Below are 11215 nucleotides of genomic sequence, written 5' to 3'. Positions count from 1 at the left end.
GCTTCTGCTGGAGAAAAAAACACTCTTTAGTAATGGCAGAAAGTAAAGCAAAAATGCAACAATAGAGAACCCATTCTGATTTAAGTTAAAACAGGAGTGCTCAGAACTGAATCAAGAAGATACAGGTTGAGTCATTGCTTACCCTGATTCTGGAATTAATTGAATAAATCATGCTTGGAAGATATCTTGCCTCCAGTAGAAACTTTCCTGAACTAGTAAAGATTGATTGACATATCTTCTCTTTAATATTCAGATAATCTGCATCAAGTGTTGAGCTTACCTGCTATATTTGCTTCTGGTAGAGTTATACAGATAACCAGCCAACATATGGTACAGGAAAGCTTGCTGCTTCTCTTCTGTTACTTATTCCAATAGTAAAGTTCATTAACAGAAAATCAATCTGTTCCAGAAATCTACAAAGACTACTCTCTTGACTCCTCATTGTACAGATCCAAACACTTCGGTAACATTGTGAACACTCTTGAGCACAGTGACAATAAATCAACTGACACTTGAAGTGCAAATAGCTTTATTTTCTTCTAATTTGAAAGAAGAAAAATAAAGGAAGTGCTGAGGCAACAGGAAACATCTCAGTTATCAGCTAGTTGTGAAGTGAACCTAGAAAAATATTCCAAGTTTCAATCATAATTTTACTTTTCTGAGTTGAACCTTAGAACTCAATCCAGCGATTTTCTCACTTCATGTACCACATACTTTCTCATGTAGCTACAATGTATCATGTGCAAGATGTGAAACGACCACAAAAATACACACAGCCACCTTTGCTAAGCCCTCTCTCAAAAACAACCAGCAAGTTTCACAGTACAATGCCACCTCTTCTAAATTGAATCAACGTGTTTCTGAGCCAAGAACTTTGTGCCTTACAATAAGTTAAGCATTATTGCAACAGTACAAGAGATAAGGTCACATTTTGCACCTGATAAAACAAAACATTACTTAAACTCCAAGGTGAGAGTGCTATTTCTGAAATAGGGCAGCAAGCTCCCCCTTTTCAGCCATGGATGAAATAATATCACATCCGCCCACAAGTTCTCCTCCAACAAAAACCTGTGGGAAGGTTGGCCAGTTGCTGTAGGTCTTGAGGGTCTCTCTCAACCCATGGTTGTGCTCCTCATCAAGAATATCTACGGATGCAAAATCCACTCCATGTGCCTCCAGGATCCCCACCACTCTTTGCGAGAACCCACACTGGGGAGCACTTCTTGATCCTTTGATGAAGGCAACCACTTTATTTTCCTTCACTAACCGATCAATCAACTGTTCAAGTGGCACAGTTAGCTGAACATGGCGACCAGGAGTCAAACGCAAATCTGCAGGTCTCTGTGGAGGACCGATCCAGGTGTGGTTCCCGGCAACATTCCCTGGTGGCGCCTTGCCAGTGGCTGCTATGTATTCTTCCATCCATGATTTCCAGGCATTAGTCAGGACACTTTTATCTGGTGTTTCCTCGTCTGGTATTGCAACCTGTAGAAATAAGTGTTATCAAATCCTCAAGTAGTATGTCAAACAGTCTTGCTAAGTCTCAGTCGATTGAAACTTAATAAAGTCTCAGTCGATGCTATATCTGTGAGATCTTACATTAAGATTCGTGCAAAATTTTCTTTTCAGTTTTTTCTTTTTCTCAGTCGACTGAGACCTAGCCACACCCTCAATGTCAAAACGTGTAGAGAGATAACTGGGAGTTGATACGTAGTCATTAGTGATTAAGTGTGTATAGCAAGACCGTGGGACAGGGCAATCATTTGCAGAAGTGTATAGCAAGACCGTGGGATAGCAATCAACCCTTAAGGTAAACTTGTTGAGAAGAAACCATGATCACTTCAGAAGCCTTCATCATCAAACACTACAGGACACCCTTTGCGCAATCCAGTTCCATGATGTAAATGAAATCCTACTGAATGGGAGATGCGTAACTGTGTATACCTTGACGGAGGCGCAGAGGTCAGCGGGCACCTTTCTGCGGTGCCCCTCGACGCTGGCCCTGACGTTGCGCGAGATCCCGAGAAACTGCAGGTCCCCGGCGGGGTCGAAGACTCCGTAGACCCCGGGCCTAGGGGGAAGCGCGTCCTCGTCGGGCAAAGTCTGGGTGGGCTCCTGCGGGATGGGGACGGGGGACGCCTCGGAGAGCTTGCTGAGGGCGGAGACGGACAAGAGGGCGCGGGGCGCGCGGCGGAGGATGGGCGCGAAGCGGAGAGTGCTGGAGGATGGGGTGGCTGGCACCGGGAGGAGGCGGAGGGAAGCGGCGGCGGCCGTGGAGGCGGTGGAGGTGGCCATGGGGAAAGTCATGGTAGCGCGGTTGAGCCGGAGAAAGGTGAGGTGGAGGTGTGTGGAGACGATGATGTCCAGCCGCGTGTTCTTCTTCTCGAACTGGGCTGGATGACACACGGCCGACGGCCTAATCGTTGAGAAAAGCCCAACTTTTCAACAAATTGAACTACTTGCTCCTATACGCAAAATGTTATTTTTTTTCTCGGTAAATACTCTGGGCCAGCTTCATTCGCCGGTTTTCATTTTTTGTCTTATTTTCCCTTTTATTTTTTCAGGTCATTATATCCCTTCCGTACCAATTATAAGATGTTTGGATATTTCAATATGAATTACATACAGACTAAAATGAGTGAACAAACACACTAAAGCGCGTCTATAAACATCCGATTCATAAAAAGTATAGAACATCTTATAATTAGCCATTATTTTAAAATTTTCATTCGATTTTCTACTGTGTACACAACACTTCTTGAAGGAAAAATGACGGTTTTTCAGTATACATTGTACCTTTAACACATGATAAACATTTTTTAGATACACAATGAACATTCTTGAAATACACTTTTAGTCTTTTATTTCAATTTTGTAAGTTGTTATAAAACATTTTCTCAATATAATTTTTTTACTAAGCCACCAATAGCTGTTTTTTAGATGAGTGAGCGCCACGCTAAAAAAATAGTGGTCAAAGGGTGTAGAGTGAGCGTTGAACCTGTTATAACGACAGCTCGGCGTTGAAGACGGGGAATAGGAGGTCCCAATCCTGACTATTTTCTCGCAAGAAAAATCCTAACTATTTGAAGCACCATCATAAAAAGCCTCAAATAGGTGGACTCTTTGTCCCGAGCCAACTCTTTTCTATGGGCACATCGTCGAGGCGATGTTTGGACATTTTGTGTGCCTTTTTTACTTTAACCTTTTGGCGGACAGTTTTATATCCAATCTTCAAAGGATTTTTCCTTTTCTTTTCATTTTTCTCTTTTCTATATCTTCATGTCTTTCTTTTTCCCTGTTTAAAAATAAATATAACCATTTTTTGATAAATACATTGATATTTTTAATACATGATTTAAAAAATGCAAGATCCCTTTTCAAAAATTTATCATCTTTTAAAAGCAAAATGTATTTTCAAATTAATGAATAGTACAAAATAACAAAGGAAAGTGAAAAGAAAAGAAAAAAGGAAAAATGCGGCTTTTGCTGGGCTTGTTGTAAGCAACTTTTCCTTTACGTATCGTTGTGCCATCAGATATTTTTTTGGCTAAATAAATCAGATTCATTTTTGAGAACTTGTTGTGCCATCAGATATACCATCAGGTATATCGTTGTGCCATCAGATATACCAGGAGCTTTGCCTAAAGGAAAGCCTAATGGGCCGGGCACTAGCGTTGTCCACTAAAAGTGATGTTTTTTCCTTTTACATTTACTTTCTAATAATGTTGTAATTAATAGAAAATCATTATGTGTAAAAATAGAAATGTTTACGTATTAAAAATATTGTGGTTGAAAAGAAATGTTCATGCAGTAGAAAAAATATATCCCTTTATATTCTTAAAAATGCCCATACTTGTTTTGAATGTTTATGGCGTGTAATGTTCATGTACATGAAAAATATGTTAATCTATATAAAAATATTCTTATATTCCTAAAAACTATTCAGATATTGACATAAAAAGGGAAAAGTTAAATGACACGAATATAAAAACCAACAAGAACAGAAAAACTAAAATTGGAGACAAGAACGATGGTGAAAAAGGAACAAATAAATCAAAAGAAAAGAAAAAGAAGCATTTTGTTAGGCAAATAAGAAGAAGCAAATAAAAAATATAGCCGAGGAACCCCTATTGGGCTCGGCCCATCCACCAGGCAACGCGAGCATAGCGACAATAATGCCCACAATGGGTGCATATTTCACACGTGCAACACACATCTGGCTAATGCTTCAATCACACACGTATAAGGAAACCACGACAATCCGACGAAAAATCATGCATTCAAAAATCCGACGAAAAATCCCGCAAGAAAAAAAAAACCGACGGAAAAGGGACTCACGAAGGTTGCATGCAACATAGCCACCGTATGGAAGCTGACCAACATTGAAAAGTATTACTTGGGATTAGGTCAAGGGGGCGTATGATTCAACGGTTTTCTCACTGAAGAGAGTATGAGCGAAAAATAAATATAATATAAAACAAAAGTGGTAAAAGAAATTGAACAAAAAAGGCGCTTAATGATGCAAAAGATGTAACATAATGTAATGTAATGTAATGGATACCAATCACAACTATGTTATGACTTGACGTAGAGTAATTCCAAACTTGATTGTGATATATCATCCATTACAATTTGATGACGTAGTAAAAATACATTGTAAAGGGAATATAAAAATCAAGCAAGAAATTTTGCTATTCTCTAGTCTAATAAATCCACTTGCACAACATGTTCCTATCTACGTTGAAATGCCTCCACCAAGATTATGTCGTATGCTTCCTCTTATCTTCATTTGGTATTAAAGAGGTAATTAAGCCGCTCACTCATCAACATTAAGGACTTAGCTACCAGTTAAATATTTTAGCATGCGCCGGGGTGGGGGGGGGGGGGGGTATTGATGGTTACTACGGTAACGTGAGGCAATTTTCTGCCAAATCTGAAGCAAAGTTTGAATTCAATTTTTGGATAAATGTATAAGAACCTATATAATGACATATGAACAATGGAAGCACAATAGTAGCAAAGCCTTGGCGAAATAGGGTTTCCCTGATTTGTATTACAAAGCAAACATCATCGATACAATCAGATAGGTGCTGGGACGGAAGCAGCACATGCACGCCCAAAAGAAACGAAAGACAAAAAGAAAAGAAACAAATGCCGACACCGGCGGATCAACAAAAACGAAGAAGCTTCACGGCCGCCGCGCCCATCGAGGATCCTCCACTAAGCTCCTATACTCCGAAGCGTCGACACCAATCAACACCTCCAAGAAGGGACGCGACAATGACGACGCTGCTGCCAAGGGTTTCCCCTGATACGCGACGAGGAGAGAGGAAGGGTACCCCCGACGCCCTCCAGGAAGGTCCGGCGGCACCCTCAGGCACCACCGCGTCGGTGTCGGCTCTTCCTCTCGGCTCGACCGCTAGGACCCGGATGGGGCCGGGAGGGGCCAGATCTGGGCGGGGGCACGCTGTCGGCCACCGCATGTCACCACGCCGCCCCACCGCCAAGGGGCAGCACCTCCACCTCCCCCGCCGCCGAGTCACCGGGCCGCCGCCTAGCCGAGTAGCACCGTCGCCGTCACCTGCCCCGGAAGGGGAACCACGCGCGCGGGGACAGGAGGTCCCGCCGCCGCCGACACCACCTGAGCCAGCGCCGGGGGCGCCCGCCGGTGGCGGCGGGGAGGAGCTGTAGGACGGGGATGGCCGAGAGGGAGAGCAGGGGGTGCGCCGCCCCGGCCACCTCCCGGGGAGGCGGCGCAGGGGCGGGACCAGGAGGGAGGAGGAGGAAGGGGGGCGCGAGAGGGGCCGGGAGGCGCGCGCCCGACGGTCGGCGGCGGTGGGAGGGTCCGGCGGCGGCGGAGGGAAACCATAGCGGAGAGCTGCGAGCGCTGGAGCTGCGTGGCTAAGCGGAGCCTTGACTCGTAGCAAGAAGCCTTACCCCCTCCCTCTTGAAGGAAATATGCCCTAGAGGCAATAATAAAGTTATTATTTATTTCCTTATTTCATGATAAATGTTTATTATTCATGCTAGAATTGTATTAACCGGAAACTTAGCATATGTGTGAATATACAGACAAAACATAGTGTCCCTAGTATGCCTCTACTTGACTAGCTAGTTAATCAAAGATGGTTATGTTTCCTAACCATAGACATGTGTTGTTATTTGATGAACGAGATTACATCATTAGGAGAATGATGTGATGGGCATGACCCATCCGTTAGCTTAGCATTATGATCGTTACAGTTTCATTGCTACTGCTCTCTTCATGACTTAGTTCCTCAGACTATGAGATTATGCAACTCCCGAATAGCGGAGGAACACTTTGTGTGCTACCAAATGTCACAACATAAATGGATGATTATAAAGGTGATCTACAGGGGTCTCCGAAGGTGTTTGTTGGGTTGGCATAGATCGAGATTAGGATTTGTCACTCCGTGTTTCAGAGAGGTATCTCTGGGCCCTCTCTGTAATACTCATCACTATAAGCCTTGCAAGCATTGTGACTAATAAGTTAGTTGCAGGATGAAGTATTACGGAACGAGCAAAGAGACTTGTCGGTAACGACATTGAATAAGGTATGATGATATGACGATCGAATCTCGGGCAAGTAACATACCGATGACAAAGGGAACAACGTATGTTGTTATGCGGTTTGACCGATAAAGATCTTCGTAGAATATGTAGGAGCCAATATGAGCATCCAGGTTCCGCTATTGGTTATTGACCGGAGATGTGTCTCCGTCATGTATACATAGTTCTCAAACCCGTAGGGTCCGCACGCTTAACGTTCGATGACGATTTGTATTTATGAGTTATGTGATTTGATGACCGACGTTTGTTCGGAGTCCCGGATGAGATCGTGGACGTGACGAGGAGTCTCGAAATGGTCGAGACATAAAGATTGATATATTGGAAGGCTATATTCGGACATCGGAAAGGTTCCGAGTGATTCGGGTATTTTTCGGAGTACCGGAAAGGTCCGGGAATTCGCCGGGGGAAGTAATGGGCCTTAATGGGCCATAAGGGAAAGGAGAGAAGGGCCTCAAGGGGTGGCCGCGTGCCCACCCCCATGGGCTGGTCCGAATTGGACTAGGAGGGAGCGGCGCCCCCCTCCTTCCTTCTCCCCTCTTCCTCCTTCCCTCCTTCTCCTACTAGGAATAGGAAAGAGGAGGGAATCCTACTTGGACTGGGGAGTCCTAGTAGGATTCCCCACACCTTGCACGCCCTCCTTGGGCCGGCCACCTCTTCCCTCCCCTCCTTTATATACGTGGCCAGGGGGCACCCCATAGACACACAAGTTGACACAAGTTGATCTTTAGCCGTGTGCGGTGTGTCGTGGTTCTAAGTCTGACAGTAGAGTGGGGGTAGGTATGGAGAGGCAAGGTCCTAGCTATGGAGAGGTTGTAAACACAAGCGATGTACGAGTTCAGGCCCTTCTCGGAGGAAGTAAAAGCCCTACGTCTCGGAGCCCGGAGGCGGTCGAGTGGATTATGTATGTATGTGTTACAGGGGTGCGAACCCTTCTTCCTGTGGAGGGGGGTGGCTTATATAGAGTGCGTCAGGACCCCTACCAGCCCACGTAATGAAGGGTTTAAAGTACATTAAGTCGGGGGCGTTACTGGTAACGCCCCACATAAAGTGTCTTAACTACCATAAAGTCTATTCAATTTCAGGCCGTTGCAGTGCAGAGTGCCTCTTGACCTTCTGGTGGTCGAGTGAGTCTTCATGGTCGAGTCCTTCAAGTCAGTCGAGTGGGTTCCTCGTAGGTCGACTGGAAGGTGATCTCTTCTAAGGGTGTCCTTGGGTAGGGTACTTAGATCAGGTCCATGACCCTACCCTAGGTACATGAATCCATCATTAGCCCCCGAATGGATTGAGGCTTGAGTGGGGAAGGAGTTGATGCTGTTTCCGATTGATTTCTGCATACTGGTTATGCGTCGTTCTGGATCAAGACCCTCTTTGTTGATAACGAGCAACTTTTCTTCAGTCGACTCGATCCATTCTTGTCTTTCGTCGAGTGATCTTTTGGACTTTGCCGGTTCCCGAGCGACGAATCGCAGGAAATCCCGCGTCTGACAGATCGATCTGCCGTTCGCGGATTCTACGGGATACGAAATTTGGGGAAGCGCGCGAAGCGGAACGGACCGCGGCGCTCGGATGGGATAGGACATAGACGCCTCGATCTCCGCGCCGCTTTTCCGCCACGTATCACGTCAGTGCAACTGTTTCGGGATATGATTAGACTGACCTGGCCCACCCGTCATCCACTCGGAAGGGATCTTATAAATGTGGCCAGCGAGGGTTTTCTGAACAGTGCTTCATCATTTCCTCTCAGCTCTCCTCGTCTCCGCCCACCGCGCCTGCTTTCGCCTCCGCAAAGCTTCTCTTCGCGCATCTCGCCGGCAGCCATGGTCAAGGAGAAGACGGCGGTGCTGGAGCGCGCAAAGAAGGCGTCGGCGGCGGAGAAGGCGAAGGGGAGATCCACCAGTCGCAGCGGGTCTTCGTCTAGATCTCGCCTGCCGAAGGGCTGGGTCCAGGGAGATTGGATTCAGTCGACCATCACGGAGAAGGATCTCCTCGACATGGCCAACGACGGGCTGATTCCCCACGGCGTCGCAAGGCTTCCGGGGAAAGAGTGGCAGCCCCAGCCGGAAGAGGGTGAGTGCGTGCTTCTGGCCACCCATATCGACCGTGGATTTTCCTTGCCACCGAGTGTTTTCTTTCGTGGTTTTCTGAACTTCTTTGGAGCCCAACTTCACCACTTCACCCCGAACTCCATCGCATATCTTGCTGCGTTTGTATCCATGTGTGAGAATTTTCTGGGCTGTCGACCGCACTGGGGCTTGTTCAAGCACATATTCACGTGTCGCTCTCAGACCGTGAAGAAGGCGAGCCCAGGCGATGAAAGAACCCAAGTTGTCCAGATGTGTGGGGGCCTGGGAATCCAAGTGAGGAACAAGAGCACTTTCCCAGCAATGACGTTTCCCGAGTCAGTCAGAGGCTGGCAGTCGACCTAGTTCTACTGCCAGAACGAGTCGACGCCGGGGCAGTCGAGTGGACTTCCTCAATTCACCATGGACCGAGTGAACAAGCCTTCCTCTCTGAAGGTGATTCCGGAGGAGAGAGCTGATGTGAAGATGTTGATGGATCGCGTGGTGCAGTTGGTTCGAGACGGAGTTACTGGCATGGACCTTTTGGAGGTTTTTCTTAGGCGGCGTATCCAGCCTCTTCAGTTCCGGAGCCATTGCATGTGGTTGTACTGCGGAACTGAAGACGAGACTCGGATCCACCCGGAAGCAGTCGACGACGCCACGGTGGAAAGGTGGATGGCCGCGGTCACTGGGAACAAGGATAATCCCCGTGGATCCAAGAGGATTCCTCCACTCGACCATCACAGCATTCCAGACAAGGTACGTTTGCTCTGCCTTCCATTGTATACTTGTCGTATTTATTTCTGTATGTTTCGCAAATCGGTCGATTGATCTCTGTCTTGACGTCTCTCATGCCCTCACCGAGCTGTACTCGATGCCCAATGGAGCTCAGGCTCCGACTGAAGAGGGAGAAGCAAGCGGGGGTGAGAGCCAGGAGGAGTGGGACTCAGACGCTGCCGAAGATGACGATGATGACAACGACGATGATGAGGACGAGGAAGAGGAGGAGGAGGAGGTTGCTCCACCGCGCTCGGAAAGGCGGTCAAAACTTGTCCACGACCCTGCGACTGAACGTGGCAAGGGGGTTGCGACTGCCTCACAGTCGACCAAATGCTCTCGGACCACTTCTCCGGCGCCGACTGAAAAGGCGCCGAAGCAGTCCAAGGTGGCTCCATCAAAGCCAACCAAGCTCTTGCCGAAGATGAAGGTGTCCATCCCCACCATATCAGGGTAAACATGCTGCTTGAGTCTTCTTGTTTTGTACAAACTTTATCTCTAGTTGATACTTGAGTTGGCCGACTGACTCTTTGAAACTGCAGTGCTGCTACTTCTGAGACTTCAGGCAAGGCTGACGACCATGAGATGGAGGACGCAGCAACTTCAAATCCTGGTACTATACTCTTAATTCCGTCTTCAGTCGACTGACTCTTGATCTCTAATTCTGATTCTTTTCTGTAGCTCCATCCAATGTCGTCATCACTCTTCCTGATGATGATGAGGATGAGGAACCACTGAAGCACAGAAGGAGCAGGAAAGCATCTGCCGGCAGGGTGGCCCAGGATGTGACGGCGCCCGAGACTCTGGTCGCGGGGGAGGAGAATACCACTCGACACACCGTGTCCTTCGCGGTGCCATTGACGAGTGCTCATCCTGCCTCGTCGAGTGCCGCACAAACTTCTCTTTTCACGACGCACCACGTCCCAGAGGACCAAGCCAGCGCTGCTAAGGAAGTGATACGCCAAGCAGGGATCATGATGGAGCAGGTGAAGACCATCCGGGATGCGAGCCAAGCAGCTTATGATGCCAGCTCCGCCCTTCAAAGCAATGTTCAGGTCAGTCGACCATCGCCTGTTCTGTTAGGATATGCTATCAAAACTTTTCTTTCTGGAATCCATAGCAATCACCCACTGGGTGTGTCGATTAGAAAACTCCGTGTTAGCGGGGGCACGCTGAGTGCACCCGCTGGGTGTAGTCCCCAAGGCTAAGGTCGACTGCTGGCAGTTGGCCTTAGGCTTTATAAGTAAAGTCGTTCCGTCATTCGACTGAGGCGAATGGATTTCCGAAACTGGTGGGGGCACACTGAGTGCACCCACTAGGTGTAGTCCCCGAGACTGTGGTCGACTGTTGGCAGTCGATTACAGTCTGAAGAATACATCCCCCTTTTTTTTGGGTCGACTGGTCGACTCTGTCTTCAATAGAACTAGTGGGGGCACGCTGAGTGCACCCACTGGGTGTAGTCCCCGAGACTACGGTCGAATGCTTGCATTCGGCTGTAGTCTTAAGAACGTATAATTTTCTCTTATCCACTCGGAAGTGAATCATCTTTGATATTTTGTCGACTGGTTTTTCGCAGAAATCATGTGACCTTGCGGCTCGCTATACCGAGCTGGAGCAGAAGCATATTCAGCTCGAACTGGATCTGAAGCTGGTTCAGGAGAATCTGACGAAGGCGAAGGAGGAGACCAAAGGTATGTTCGGTGAGACTTCGACGACTCCTTTTTCCCTTCATTTGTTTCAAAATCTGACCTTGCTGTAACTTGCAGGCAAGGTGAAGGAGGCCCAGA

The 11215-nt window shown here is 47.4% G+C and overlaps 1 protein-coding gene across 1 annotated transcript; it reads right to left on the bottom strand.

The window, feature by feature from the left end:
• Positions 1-840: 840 nt before the first annotated feature.
• On the bottom strand, positions 841-2376 carry LOC123111422 (monothiol glutaredoxin-S12, chloroplastic). The gene is made up of 2 exons (XM_044532216.1): positions 1945-2376; positions 841-1485 (listed from the first exon to the last, which is right to left on the bottom strand). The coding sequence occupies exons 1-2, from the start codon at positions 2305-2307 to the stop codon at positions 979-981; spliced, it is 870 nt and encodes a 289-aa protein (XP_044388151.1). The 5' UTR covers positions 2308-2376; the 3' UTR covers positions 841-978.
• Positions 2377-11215: the final 8839 nt, after the last annotated feature.

Source organism: Triticum aestivum, chromosome 5B (assembly GCF_018294505.1).
Source record: "Triticum aestivum cultivar Chinese Spring chromosome 5B, IWGSC CS RefSeq v2.1, whole genome shotgun sequence".
Classification (NCBI taxonomy): domain Eukaryota; kingdom Viridiplantae; phylum Streptophyta; class Magnoliopsida; order Poales; family Poaceae; genus Triticum; species Triticum aestivum.
The sequence above is the reverse complement of the archived record's forward strand: the minus strand, read 5'-3'. Positions and strand labels throughout refer to the sequence as shown.

Coding starts and splice junctions, on each gene's coding strand:
- LOC123111422 (XM_044532216.1), bottom strand. CDS start 2,307: ATGACTTTCCCCATGGCCACCTCCACCGCCTCCACGGCCGCCGCCGCT. Junction 1,486..1,944: donor ACCTCTGCGCCTCCGTCAAG/GTATACACAGTT, acceptor TTATTTCTACAG/GTTGCAATACCAGACGAGGA.